This window comes from Mytilus edulis, chromosome 4, assembly GCF_963676685.1.
Source record: "Mytilus edulis chromosome 4, xbMytEdul2.2, whole genome shotgun sequence".
Taxonomy (NCBI): Eukaryota; Metazoa; Mollusca; class Bivalvia; order Mytilida; family Mytilidae; genus Mytilus; species Mytilus edulis.
The window spans coordinates 75,584,497-75,600,558 of record NC_092347.1 but is presented as its reverse complement, the minus strand read 5'-3'; the positions used below and the strand labels follow the sequence as shown (position 1 = coordinate 75,600,558).

At 32.9% G+C, this 16,062-nt stretch overlaps 1 protein-coding gene across 10 annotated transcripts in view; it reads right to left on the bottom strand.

Annotated features, from left to right (window-relative positions):
• The window catches only part of LOC139520536 (vitamin D3 receptor-like), a 147,409-nt gene that overhangs the window by 42,691 nt on the left and 88,656 nt on the right, over positions 1 to 16,062 (bottom strand). The window contains exon 1 of one of the 10 annotated variants that reach the window (XM_071313259.1): positions 322 to 1,587. The exons of the other annotated variants lie outside the window; for them this stretch is intronic. Within the exon in view, the coding sequence (XP_071169360.1) occupies positions 322 to 459 (138 nt within the window). The 5' untranslated portion in view covers positions 460 to 1,587. Of the gene's footprint in view, positions 1 to 321; positions 1,588 to 16,062 lie in introns of those variants that run through there. 10 annotated transcript variants of the gene reach the window in all.

Below are 16,062 nucleotides of genomic sequence, written 5' to 3'. Positions count from 1 at the left end.
GCATTCTTTTCAAGCATGAATGTGTTTTTCAAATATCCAGAAAGAAGATTTTCAATTAGATTTATTTAATAATTGAATAATAAAAAAAATACTTCAACAATTCTAAGAAAGGTTTTAAATTGTTTGATAGAAGTTGCAAAAAGTAATAAATTCATCAGGTTCAATACAAAAATCAATACAGATTCTATTTCCTAGACATTGACCGTGACACAGATTCTCGTGAAATATACAAATGTGTACATACATACATACAAGAAAGACCAGCGAAAATGAAGGCAGTGTTAAACTTATTAAAAAAGAGAAATGATATGGTTTTTTTACCTGATCACTGAAGCCATCATGATCATGATGATGGAAGTCTTCCTCTATTCCATTGTGTCCAGCATTAGACGTTGTTGTTACATTGTTTATATCGTTAGTAGACATATTATGAAACCAATCCGTAATACTCTCACACATTTTGACTGTTGTGCACAACACTTTTACGTACGTTAAGGGATGTGCATCCAATTAAAAGAATTCTGATCAAATTAAATACACAACAACTTATAAAATAACGTATTTTCCTATCTTTCCTTTCCCACTGCAGTAAGATAGTAGTGTGTTTATTGCACCTTGCTTGCTAACAAACAGGTAAACTTAATTGATCATGTAGATTTCTCAACGAATCGTTGATTGCATGTGTATTGAAAAATAAACACCTTTAACCTCGTTGTCCCCGTTCAAAAGTCAATACTTGTCAGTTAATCAGTTGCAACATAAAATACATCACTGTTTACGAGTAAATATTACTAAAGGATGCAACACATTGTAATCCTTTCAAGATACACACAGAACTTTAAATAAACTGTTGTTTTCTAATCACAATAATCACCACTGAACTGATCTGTTTTTTTCACATACAAGTCTCGCGTATAATATTTATGTGGGTGAGAAGTGTCAGTGGCATATATACCTTGATTTCCCGTCGAATATCTTTGTGAATTTAATAACCTCTAATCCTACGTAACGCGACAAACAAATTCTGCCTGTCCGTCAAGGTAATAACACTCAGGTGCGATCAAGAAAAGCAGTACTTTTTTACATGTGTATCTACGCGATCTTTCCACTCCAAATAACACGGTTAAAATCCAATCATATAGTATTTTGGTTAAGTTATGAGGTAATTTGCCTTACGGTTTTACAACTTCATGATCTTAATCATAATTTGTTTGTAGTGAAATATAGCCTTCCTACTTATTATTTTTTCACAGTGTTCTGTCTGCCCTCGTCTATTCTCCGTAAACGTTGTAATTTGATGCAACCCTCTATCAGAACTATGCCGTTAACCTACTTCAAACTATAAGTAGCAGTAAACCGCCTTGATAAGAAAATTCAACTTTTTTTTAGATAATCGTACTCCACGACACCGAAGATATGCTACGCCAAGGCCATGGTAAATTAATTTTGAACTAAGATTCTGTTCACAAAATTTCTGTTGTAATCAAAGCAAATAAATACCTCAGAACTCAAACAAAAGGTCATATAAGTCCTGTTAAATGTACGTAAATATTGGCTTCATATTGACAATGGCTAGTTGTATTTTACTTTGTAAACAAGCTATTGAATGTGCTCGAATTAGAAAACTCGACAGAATTCTTTTAAAATTTCTAAAATAAATTAGACATCCCTTGAGCTACGCTAGACTTCAATTGCCAACAGGCTTTGAGCCTTTCTATCAACAAACTTTAGCCTTGTATTTGAACGATAACTATATACTGGTGGGATTAACAATAATAAAATATCAATTAAGTGTACATAATAGGTTTTCAAAATTGAAAAAAGAAACACCCATTCTATCTACCGCCGACCTGCAACGTCAAAGAGAAGAAAATTCGAGGAACTGACATCAAATCTCCCAAGTTTTCATGCAAAAAAAAATATGTTTCAAATGTCTTATGACACTATCTATGGAACAAAATTATCTCGACGCAAATGATTTACACCTGAGACCAATTGAAGTTATTGGCAACATCTAGTATTTTTATATGGGTAATAAATAAGTTGTCAGGGCGGATTTAGGGTAATGGGGCCTTCACCTGCCCTTTTGGAGGAAAAGCCCTCTAAAGCAGTCCTCCTTATATGAAAATTTCTGGATCCGTCATTTGGTGATAGACAGCATTTACAGTCCTCGATATCGACAGGTGTCCCCACAACCGTATAATATACCGGACAAATTTTGTGCCGTATGACGGCATGTTTGCATACATGCATAACTTTTCAATCATTAATTATGTTTGTTAAACATTGATGACTGAAGAACCACAATTTTGAGCTTGACATACTGTACATACATGTGTCAACTGCTGAGGAACATATGACTTTCAATAAGGACTTGTGTCCTCTCCTGAACAAATGACGGCATACGATAAAGATATGACGACATCGTTGTAAGATTGGGCTGCTATATTATTTTATTCTTTACTATTCATACTGATACAAGCGAAAACATTGGCAGCCACGAGAATGCATGAACTTGTCTAAGGTCACACAATTGTATGAACAACGCCACTTACATCGCATATATAATTGGCAACCGACCAAGCATGTCAAGGGCATTTACATCACGATATCTACTGTCCCTAACTGACCTGTACTTATCAGGTCACCTGTGTGTTCATCGATGTAATGGTCAGTTGACCCTATCAGATTACTATCAATAATCTAGGTCAAATCCAGACCGAAATATAAGGAAAGTTAATACCACAATCATAATAAATTATACTGACAACCGAGAGCACAGGTAATAGCTGCAACCACATAAACTGGCGGAATAACATGCAAAACAATCCCAATTCACAGCTAATGTCCATGCTTACTAAATAATAAAAAAAACCACTTTCCATAATATGTGTCAAACATGATGGGTAATATTTATTTGGGTATGATAAATATAACTTAATCAAAGTCTTTTCCTAGTTCTGCAGCTGAACAATGAAAGGGTGTATTGACGTTTGACATCAGTGTACCACATGCACTTGTTTTCTATCCATGGCAATATCGGGATAGTAGATCTTAACATGGATATAAAACAAGTCCTTGTGCACAGTACATAGAGAAGACGATAGCGTCCATTCTGCTGAATATGAATAGGATGTTTTGTAATTTGACAGTAGTGTAAATAGAGAAGGGGATTACATTAAATCAGCTGTGGACTAAGATGTATTGGCGTTTGACAGTAGTGTACAAAGAGTAGGATGGACTCCTTTCACCTGAGAATGAAGGTGTATTTGAGTTTGACAGGAGTGGACAGTGTCCAATCAGAGGAGATATCATCCATTCATCTGAGAATAAAAAGGATGTATAGTAGTTTGAGATAGTGTAAATTGGGGAGGGGATTGCATTAAATCAGATGGGAATGAATATGGTGTATTAGAGTTTGACAGTAGTGTACATAGGGGAGGGTAGAGTCAATTCACATGAGAATGAACAGCATGTGTGTTAGAGTTTGACAGTAGTATGCATAGGGGAGGGTAGAGTCAATTCACATGAGAATGAACAGCATGTGTGTTAGAGTTTGACAGTAGTATACATATAGGGGAGGGTAGAGTCAATTCACATGAGAATGAACAGCATGTGTGTTAGAGTTTGACAGTAGTATACATAGGGGAGGGTAGAGTCAATTCACATGAGAATGAACAGCATGTGTGTTAGAGTTTGACAGTAGTATACATAGGGGAGGGTAGAGTCAATTCACATGAGAATGAACAGCATGTGTGTTAGAGTTTGACAGTAGTATACATAGGGGAGGGTAGAGTCAATTCACATGAGAATGAACAGCATGTGTGTTAGAGTTTGACAGTAGTATACATAGGGGAGGGTAGAGTCAATTCACATGAGAATGAACAGCATGTGTGTTAGAGTTTGACAGTAGTATACATATAGGGGAGGGTAGAGTCAATTCACATGAGAATGAACAGCATGTGTGTTAGAGTTTGACAGTAGTATACATAGGGGAGGGTAGAGTCAATTCACATGAGAATGAACAGCATGTGTGTTAGAGTTTGACAGTAGTATACATAGGGGAGGGTAGAGTCAATTCACATGAGAATGAACAGCATGTGTATTAGAGTTTGACAGTAGTGTACAGAGGGGAGGGTAGAGTCAATTCACATGAGAATGAACAGCATGTGTGTTAGAGTTTGACAGTAGTATACATAGTAGTATACATATAGGGGAGGGTAGAGTCAATTCACATGAGAATGAACAGCATGTGTGTTAGAGTTTGACAGTAGTATACATAGGGGAGGGTAGAGTCAATTCACATGAGAATGAACAGCATGTGTGTTAGAGTTTGACAGTAGTATACATAGGGGAGGGTAGAGTCAATTCACATGAGAATGAACAGCATGTGTGTTAGAGTTTGACAGTAGTATACATAGGGGAGGGTAGAGTAAATTCACATGAGAATGAACAGCATGTGTGTTAGAGTTTGACAGTAGTATACATAGGGGAGGGTAGAGTCAATTCACATGAGAATGAACAGCATGTGTGTTAGAGTTTGACAGTAGTATACATAGGGGAGGGTAGAGTCAATTCACATGAGAATGAACAGCATGTGTATTAGAGTTTGACAGTAGTGTACAGAGGGGAGGGTAGAGTCAATTCACATGAGAATGAACAGCATGTGTGTTAGAGTTTGACAGTAAGTATACATAGGGGAGGGAATATTATCAAATCAGCTGAGAATGAAAAAGATGTACTAGTATTGTAGTTTGACAGTAGTGTAAATAGAGGAGGGCCGAGTGCATTCATCTGTGAATGAACAGGGGTGTATTTGAGGTTTGACAATAGTGTATATAGAAGAGGGGATATGACCAATTCAGCCAAAATGAATAGGGTGTATTTTAGTTTGACAGAAGGGTACATAGAGGAGGGGAAGGCATTAAATTGGCTGTGAATGAATTAGGTGTATTGGGGTTAAACAGTTGTTTTCAAAGAGGAGGGTCAAGTGCATTCATCTGAGCATGAACAGGGTGTATTGGAGTTTGACAGTAGTGTATATAGAGGAGGGGATATGATCAAATCAGCAGAGAATGAATATGGTGTATTGGAGTTTGACAGCAGTGTTTACATAGGAGGGGACAAAGTCAATTCGGCTGAGAATAAATAGGATTTATTGGAGTTTGTCAGTAGTGAACATAGAGGAGGAGATATGATTCATTTATCTGAGGATGAAGAGGATGTAGTTGTAGCTTGACAGTAGAGTAAATATAGATGATATCCTCCATTTAGCTGAGAATGAATAGGGACTGTATTGCAGTTTGACAGTAGTGTAAATAGAGAAGGGGATACCATCCTTTCAGTTGAGAATGAATTGGTGTATTGGAGGATGCTAGAAGTGTACAAATAGAAGGGGATAAAGTCTATTCAGTTGAGAATGAATTGGTGTATTGGAGGATGCTAGAAGTGTACAAATAGAAGGGGATAAAGTCTATTCAGTTGAGAATGAATTGGTGTATTGGAGGATGCTAGAAGTGTACAAATAGAAGGGGATAAAGTCTATTCAGTTGAGAATGAATTGGTGTATTGGAGGATGCTAGAAGTGTACAAATAGAAGGGGATAAAGTCTATTCAGTTGAGAATGAATTGGTGTATTATGGAGGATGCTAGAAGTGTACAAATAGAAGGGGATAAAGTCTATTCAGTTGAGAATGAATTGGTATATTGGAGGATGCTAGAAGTGTACAAATAGAAGGGTATAAAGTCTATTCAGTTGAGAATGAATTGGTGTATTGGAGGATGCTAGAAGTGTACAAATAGAAGGGGATCAAGTCTATTCAGTTGAGAATGAATTGGTGTATTGGAGGATGCTAGAAGTGTACAAATAGAAGGGGATAAAGTCTATTCAGTTGAGAATGAATTGGTGTATTGGAGGATGCTAGAAGTGTACAAATAGAAGGGGATAAAGTCTATTCAGTTGAGAATGAATTGGTGTATTGGAGGATGCTAGAAGTGTACAAATAGAAGGGGATCAAGTCTATTCAGTTGAGAATAAATACTTTAATTGATTTCTTTTTATTTCTGGTGGGTAAAAAAGGAGTGTTATACTGAAATAATTTCCACTCCTAAAATGTATAGAACAGATGTGTTTGAACTGTTTTGCTTCAATCAATTTTTTTTTGAGAATATTTCTGCATAATGTACATGTAGTTGTTAAAAACAAACTGCTGCTTGAGAATAATAATCATTAACATGTAACAGATTTGTATTTTAATCATAATTTAAATAAGATTTATGAATGTGAAATCCTCAATATAAATCTGTTAACATTTTTACAAAGAGCTAAAGCTGATCTAAATAATATTTACAGTAGGCCCTTACAGTCTGTAGATGTAATTTTACTGTGTTTTGTTGTTTTAAATATGTATAACTGTATTTTTGTACCATTAATTACAACTTGTCATTAGTTCTGTTTTAGTATGAAATAACAAAAGACAACAACAGTTATGGATTTGAGTTTTGCAATGAGATATGTTGATCTTAAATCATAATAATGATGATTTTCAGATGAAATTTAGTTCTTTGATAAAGATCTATGTCAAATTTTCTCTTGCTTGTCTGTATGACATCAATGCCTTAAGGTCACCCATCTTTAAAATTTTGATTGTATGAAACTGCAATATGATGACTGAGAGACAATTGAGATACTGACTAGCATGATAGTGGTTTGGCTAATCCAAAGAACTAAAATACAATATGATCCTAGATAGAGCTGCATTACATTATGTGGGCACTATGACATTTAAATAAGTATTGAATAATGTATTTATTTACTTTTATGGGGTAAATTCTTCTCCTACTCTACTACCAGAATTTCTTTATTTAAACAACTGAGTATTTTTCTCTCTTTCTCCAACAGTATGCACAGTTTATGACCATGAAAAGGAGCAAAGAGATAATCTAGTTTACAACAAGATATCAGTTAAAATAATAGCAATAAAAAAAACTTTACAGTTCAGCCTAGAGTTTCATGAACAATTCTAAGGTTACCAAGATTTGAAATCTTTGATAACCAAAATCAACTAATCATTCTGTAATTTAAGAATTAACCTTTTAGTGAAGTTTTATTACCCTTGTCATCTGTAATCAATAGTTGCTCAGAAAGCCATTTAGAGTGGTATTCCATATATATTTTTGCAGTATTATTTCAAAGGTTTCATTATATCTTTAAGCTTTATCACCAAATCATACTGCTACAGCTGATGCAATAGAGTATTCTATACAGATAATTTACTCTACTCTATCTTGGTCTTTTTCGTGATGTGTAGGCGTTCTTTAAGTATTGGAAAAAAGAAAAACAACAAATAATCGAATTTCCTTGGTGATAGACTAAGGAAAATTGTCCTTGGATTACAGAAAGGTTGTCAACTGTGGAGAAGAAATCTATTTTGGTATTCTTAACCTCAATTTTATTTGATAAATAAGATCCAAGGGAGAATTGTCATAGTATTTAATTTATAAAAAAAAAGCCATAAAAGGCAACATAATTATGGAATAACTGACAACAAAGTAACTGTGAAAATTACATACACAATTTCTCATCAAATCCTTGAAGGACTGAAAGAAGATGTAAAAAAAAATCAAGTTAAAAATGAAATAGGACAACAACCGATCAAAATGACTAGTTGTAAATTGTACGAATTGGAACGCCCGGACAACTATAATGTTTTACATATATATAAAAGGCAACAACAATGGGCTAACCATAATTTTCTACAAGACATCAATTTGAAAAGAGCAACAATAAAGTAACATTTGTAAGTCAGATAAATGAAAAAGGACAACAATAATATGACAAACTGCAACAAATGGTCAGGGTGAATATTGAAATGGATTACAATTTTTGATTTTTCAGACTATCAAACATTATTATAGGACTTATTCTAAAGCCTCATTAATTGTGGTTGAACTTGATTTCTTGAGTTCTTGAAACTCCTGATACTCATGGTAATTCAATTTGGTCATCAAACAAAGAAATTTTCAATTATTCAACGGATATTTCTGTTTTACAGCCATATTGGAAGATGGTAGTTGCATCAGTTACAACTGTGTCCAAAAGTTTTAATAGAAAGAAGTATAGGAGTAACAAATTGGTTATCCAATCATTTGTAAATAGCATACTTTATGTGCTTAAATCATATCTGGTCATTATTAAAGGCCTAGTCCATGTGTTACAAACTTTGTCCAGCCATTTTAAATGGAAGATAACACTTGGGCATAAAGTTTCTTCATACAATGACTTAGGAAAACAGAAAGTTGACCATAATAATACACGCACTGTTTATAGATTTGATACAAAGACCACAGTCTCACCACTATGACATTACTTGCCAACAAAATGGTTCTTATCAGATATTTACAGTCTATGTGATACAACAACATAATTCAGACTTTAAAAACAAAACCCTGCATGCTGAAAAAAAGTCTGTGGGATTTAAATTCTTTTAATACTTAGATTTGCCACAAATAGAAACAAGGTTGATAAAATATTCAATTTTTAATTTGCATTCCATTATACACTTGCCTACATTCTTTAATTTACTTTCCAGATAAGAAAATTTTATGATAAACATGAAATTCATTTTTTTTTTATCAAGCCATCGAACATGAATATATAAAGATGAATTATGAACTTCTAGATAAGTATGATGTCACATAAGTCTGACATTATTATGCCAGCTTTAGGCAATATTTAATATTTATAACATGGAACGTGAAATCAATCATCTCCAAAACAGAATTTAATTGATCTTTTCCACAACATTCTTTTTCACAGTATTTTTTTTATTATTCTTCATCCTTAGAGTATTAAAGGCTTAATTTATGTCCCAACTATATAGCTAGAAATCAACAATCAATCAAACCTGTATTGTTTGTATAATAAACACCTAGTAAGACATGATTGGATGTATCTAATTCACATCAAAAAGTCAGGGCTAACACAAATGGAAAGACTTCAATAATTTAAGAGACTCGGGTCTTCCACAATTTCATCCTTTTTTAGGTAAAAGAATTATGAATGCAGGTTATCCCATTACATTTAATGAGTTCTTGGTTGGTGTAAATTGTTGTGAATTCAGAAGTAACACTGAGAGCATATAATTACAGGAACCTATCTAACATTATGGCAACAATAATTTCACCTTTGAATAGCCCTTTAAATCACTATGGTTTAAAGCTCATCTAAAATTTGGAGATCTGATTACAAAACTGAATGATTGGGCTCCTAAATTATGATTACAAAACTGTATGTTTGGTCCCTTGAGATTTGATTACAAAACTGTATGTTTGGTCCCTTAAGATTTGATTACAAAACTGTATGTTTGGTCCCTTAAGATTTGATTACAAAACTGAATGTTTGGTCCCTTGAGATTTTTGTTACAAAACTGTATGTTTGGTCCCTTAAGATTTGATTTCAAAATTGTATGTTTGGTCCCTTCAGATTTGATTACAAAACTATGTTTGGTCCCTTGAGATTTATTTACAAAACTGTATGTTTGGTCCCTTGAGATTTGATTACAAAACTATGTTTGGTCCCTTGAGATTTAATTACAAAACTGTATGTTTGGTCCCTTGAGATTTTTGTTACAAAACTGTATGTTTGGTCCCTTGAGATTTGATTACAAAACTGTATGTTTGGTCCCTTCAGATTTGATTACAAAACTATGTTTGGTCCCTTGAGATTTTGCAGGTTACAAAAATGCATGTTTGGTCCCTTGAAATTGATTACAAAACTCTATGTTTAGTCCCTTGAGATTTGATTACAAAACTGTATGTTTTGTCCCTTGAGATTTGATTACAAAACTGTATGTTTGGTCCCTTGAGATTTTGCAGGTTACAAAAATGCATGTTTATTCCCTTGAGATTGATTACAAAACTGTATGTTTAGTCCCTTGAGATTTTGCAGGTTACAAAACTGTATGTTTGGTCCCTTAAGATTTTTGTTACAAAACTGTATGTTTAGTCCGTTGAGATTTGATTACAAAACTGTATGTTTGGTCCCTTTAGATTTGTTTACAAAACTGTATGTTTGGTCCCTTTAGATTTTGAATACAAAACTGTATGTTTGGTTCCTTGAAATTTGATTACAAAACTATGTTTGGTCCCTTGAGATTTGATTACATAACTGCATGTTTGGTCCCTTAAGATTTGATTACAAAACTGTATGTTTGGTCCCTTAAGATTTGATTACAAAACTGTATGTTTGGTCTCCTGAGATTTGATTACACAATTGTATGTTTGGACCCTTGAGATTTTGATTACAAAATTGTATGTTGGGGTCTTCTGAGATTGATTATAAAATGATATGTTGGGTCTCTTGATATTGAGGTTTGATTATAGAATTGTATTTTGGGTCTTTAGAGATTTATTTAAGGTCTTGATAGTACAGAAAATAAGAAGACAACAAACATGCCATAACATGTTACAAATAATCAATTGGCATATCAATACACTATGTGGTATCTAGATACACTTCATTTCTTTAACTGTGTTCAAAAGCATATCACTGTGACTGACCCTAAAAGGAACAAAGCTCATCAATATTTTACAACTCATATATTTAAAAAAAAAAAGTAATGACATATTTTTAACAATTTGATTGGCATTATTTATACACTTTATAATTCTTTCATGTTGTTGTGGTACTAGAACTGTTTCTGTATCATTGTCTTTTAACAAATGCAATTTCCTTTTCCTGTGCATGTAGGCGGAGAAGATAGGTTTTTCCACATCTTTTGTGTTTATTCATTTATATCTAAGCTGTATACTTATTTTAACTTGGATGCCATGAACTATAACTAAAATGAATCCATTAAGATGTAATAAAACCAAGTAGATTATGTTTCTTTTACAGCTTGTAAACTGGACCATTAAATATGCAATTAGGAAATAAAAACATGTGTATAGATGGAGAAATAGAAAGAAATTACTGAAGCAAATTCTACAAGATCATTACATGTAACCTTTTGTTATAATTAGGTGATGATAATTTAAAATCACATGCAACCACATCAGTGAAAAGGAAGGTTGTATCAAATAATAAATATCTAAGATATCGTAATTTAATTATTATTGACAGAAGCTATATTTGTTTTTTCCATGTACTCTTCTGCATGCAAGACCAGGTTTAAGAATAGGATCTGCATGTATATGGCAAAATAAATAGTCCTAAATAGGTTTATGTTTGCTTTTTGAGAATTCATTAATACCAAAAGGAGAGGAACAGATGCTGTGTTTTGGGGCAATTTCATGGACATAGTTTCACTTGTTCACTCCCTTCTTTGCAAATCAAGAGATACAATCCAGTTCTCTTTTCTTCTAAATTAAAGGTAGCCATAACATTACCAATGGCTTGCAAAAAAGGAAAGTTGACTAGGATCAATACTTCATCAGGAACACTCTACCAAAAAAGTCCATAAAGATTCAAAAGTAAGGACATGTATGGTTTATCAGTTGATGTCAAAAGATCACTGTACACATTAAATAAAAAAAACCAAGAAAACAGTAAAATAGGAACATTTGGAACCAGAGGCTCACTGTGATCACTTGTCTGGAGCATTCAGATGACTCTTAGCAAAGTTTCAGCAAGACAACATTCTGACAACCATTGAATGTTGACGGCAACATTATTGAGCAAAAGTTTACAGAGAATAGTTCTGAGCCAAAAATTTACTTTGCAATAGTTCATCATATGAGCACTAATTATGAGCCAAACATTTTTTCAGGAACACTGTTGCCAAAATGTCAACTGAGAATACTTTAATAAGCCAAAATTATAATCAGGAATCCCCTGAAAGAGCTAAAAAGTTCACCAGGAAAAAAACTTGGTATATTGATCAAGAAGTTTGACATGCACACTTCCAGTAAAATTGCAATTGCAATTATTTATACACAAAAATGTAGGTAAACGACTTAACGTATAGTATTATTAAAAAAATATGAAAGCCAAAATACAAGGAAATTTAGTTTAGAAGTTGTCATTTGTTTACAGAAATTGATTCAATATATATTTACTTAAACTGATAAACATTTCTAACTTGCACTAACTCAGACAGAAATCAGGATTTTATATTCCTTAAAAAAACAGCCATTTTTTATCCTGTCAAATGTTCATGACTGTACACCTGCTTCTGATTTTCATACTCAAACTGGTTACAACACATGCAATAACAGTAATATTAAACTTAATTGTCAATTAATCATACAGCAATTCCAGGTTATTTTAACTTCTATATTTTGTAAAAAAAATGGTATAAAACTTTAAGTTAACTCTACTATATTATGTACAGCAAAACTAGTGAATATATAAATGAAAGTTAGAAAAACCCAACTGCTGGTAAAACAATAAAAACCTCATTGAATTTGAGTTACTGTAAAAGATGGATATATGTTGACTCCTGTAGTCTTTTAGCTATTTGTGTTATTTCAACTATTATCCATACATATGTAGACTGAGATATGTCAATGTCCTTGGAAATATTCATGTTTTTATGCCCCACCTACGATAGTACGATAGTACGATAGTAGAGGGGCATTATGTTTTCTGGTCTGTGGCTCTGTTCGTTCGTTCTTTAGTCCATCCGTCCGTCCGTCTGTCCGTTCGTTCGTTCGTCCGCAGGTTAAAGTTTTTGGTCAAGGTAGTTTTTGATGAAGCTGAAGTCCAATCAACTAGAAACTTAGTACACTTGTTGCTTATGATATGATCTTTCTAATTTGAAAGCCAAATTAGACTTTTGACCCAATTTCACGGTCCATGGAACATGGAAAATGATAGTGCCAGTGGGGCATCCGTGTACTTTGGACACATTCTTGTTTAAAATTCACTTTCTATCAAATATAATCTAACTTGTGTATAATGATTGTTAACACAACAATGTCTTTCATTATACAATTATGTAAGTATTTATCTATGATTGTGTTCCAGCAATCCATCTCCTAAATTACACTCAACAACATTTATGTAATACATGCATTTGGCATGCATCAAACTATACAGCACACAATGTATGCCTTTACTTCAAATGTAAAAGTTTGTTTGATATCTGCACAGAAATTTGATTGTTTTATTGTTTTTTCATAGACATTAAAATGTCTGAGGGATTTGTGAAGAATTACTCAAGTTGGATTTTGATATATACAGGAGAACATCAAATGTTATGGCGTGAACTGCTCAGTTGTTTTACAAATTGAAAACATGCTAGAATTTGAAAGACTTATTTCATGCCATTTTATCATGATTTCAACAATATAATTTGTTTAGAACTAGATGCTAAAAGTAAACATATAATTACAAAATATGCAAAGATATCGGAAACTTCTGACACATTAGAACATGTATGTTGTTTTTGCTTTAAACGACATTGGCCACAAAAATCAGACTACTGTGATTTTTTGTTAGGATGTGCAATCTAATCCATATACATCTGAATAACAAATTTTAAAGGATGAAGACAGAACAACGGTCTAGTTTGTTGAAGTTTTTTGGATCACAATTATAGGTTTTAAAAGTTCAATTTTAGTGCAAAAACACTACATCAACTTAAAACGTATTCAATCTGTGTGTTTTTCCATAGATGAAATTGAGAGACAAACTTTTTAATTTGTGAAATTTGTATAATTTTACTTCAAGTAGGGCATTTATCCAAGAATTAGTTGTTGAAAAAAAAAGAAGTTCACTACCCAATACATGTCATAACAATAACCGTTTTTTAGAACATAGCACTACCAATAAGTCCATATGGCAATGTTTATCACATCTTTCTATTAAAGACAATGTTTCTCATACTTTGTCGTATAAGGCCATGTCTATCACACATTGTCATTTAAGGCAATATTTATAGTACCTTGTCATTTAAAAGTAAATGTTTATCGCACCTTGTTTTAAGGCAATGTTTACTGCATCTTGTCGTTTAAAGCAATGTTCGTTGCACCTTGTCATTTAAGGCAATATTTATTGCACCTTGTCATTTCAGGCATTATTTATTGCACCTTGTCATTTAAGGCAATATTTATTGCACCTGGTCATTTCAGGCAATATTTATTGCACCTAGTCTTTTAAGGCAATAAATATTGCACCTTGTCATTTAAGGCAATATTTATCACACCTTGTCATTTAAGGCAATATTTATTGCAATTTGTTTTTGTCATTTAAGGCAAAATTTATCACACCTCTTCATTTAAGGCAATATTCATTGAATTGTCATTTTAGGCATTGTTTACTGCCTCTTGTCATTTAAGGCAATATTTATTGCAAAATGTCATTTAAGGCAATATTTATCACATTTCTTCATTTAAGGCAATATTTATTGCACCTTGTCGTTTAAGGCAATGTTTACTGCCTTTTGTCATATAAGGCAATATTTATTGCAAAATGTCATTTAAGGCAATATTTATCACATTTCTTCATTTAAGGCAATATTTATTGCACCTTGTCGTTTAATGCAATGTTTACTGCCTTTTGTCATATAAGGCAATGTTATTGCACCATGTCATTTAAGGTAGATCTAGCTGTAACTGTAAACTAACTTCAAGTCATCAGAACATTGTACCCTGAGGACCAAACAAATCTTTATCCATTAACTACTGATTACTAAAGTTCTTAATCTTTATCCGGGTGAAACATTCTTAGTATGAAGATTTGTAATTTGGTAAATTAAAATTTGCACTTACAATTATTGGAAATCTGAAGCTGACAATATATATGGAGGTAGTTTCATATTGCCAAAGTACAGCATGATTTCTAAATGACTGCAAACTGAGATTTTGATTATATGCATGGCTTGATAAATTTCATTACATAATCCTTTAGCAAGGACACGACATGTCAGTCTAACAATTTTCATAACAATCCTACTGGTAGTAGAAATAGTATATAGCAATATGATTAAAGCTAAATTTACATGCAAGAAGACATTTCATTCTTTAATGAAATTGGTTTTCATTTAAGATAGACCATGAGTAGTTAAGAGCAATTTAGAGCTAATGACATATCATAACTACACCATCTAAGATATTCAGTCTATCCCCCCTCATTTAATAATATATTTGCAATACCAAAATGAAAACAAATTTAATCGAAATCTGTATGTTCTGTAGCGGTAATTAGTATAAATAACTCATCTCATGATCTGTTTCTCATGTGACTTTTTAAGCTAATCCAATCAATTTCCTCCAATAACAAATAGTGACAGACAGACCCCATAAAACATTAAGGAAGGCCGGGATACCAGCCTAACTCAGGGGCTAACAGTCTATTCAATGAATTAAAAAGAACCATTTTATTTTTAACCAAATGATTTTATAAACTTGTGTGATAAGCAAGTCAAACTCCATGTTAATATGTCATGACACAAATGCTTTCTTTCAATCAATAACAACATCAAATGTAAAAAAAAAAGGTGAGTTCAATGAACTTCCATGTTTTACTTGATTGCAGACAACAAACAAACACAGCAGTGTATTACATAGCACTATAATGCCTGAAGCAATTTTACATGTGTGCACCAGGAAACCTTTTGTTTGAAAGAAAGAATAGCAGCTTTAATGTCAGTGTCCCAAAATGTAGAAATGATAACTGAACTAATAAATAGACACACATAAAATATGATGAGGAATAAACAAATGTTCAGTCTAATGAGTCTCATTATCAGGGGTACAAATAATTGTTATTTTACCAAACTTTTCAGAAGGCAAGATAATTTCGTTATGACAATTATGCTGATGGTATTTTCATTGCTGTTGTGCATATATTATGGTGCAGTTGCATGATTTATTATAGCATCACTGAAGAGACAATTATTATCTAAATGCACATCTGGTCTGCAGTAAAATTGGTTCTGTTTAATGTTTTGGAGGACATTTTTAATGCTTATATGCTGCTCCATTGTAATTAATATTGACTGCTGCATATGCTGGTTTGAGAGAGGGATTTCTAATTAAGCTATCCTGGTTACAGAGGATATGATGTATGCTGGTCACAAAAGGTCGAAGGCTGGCTATATGCATGTTGGTTGTAGACAA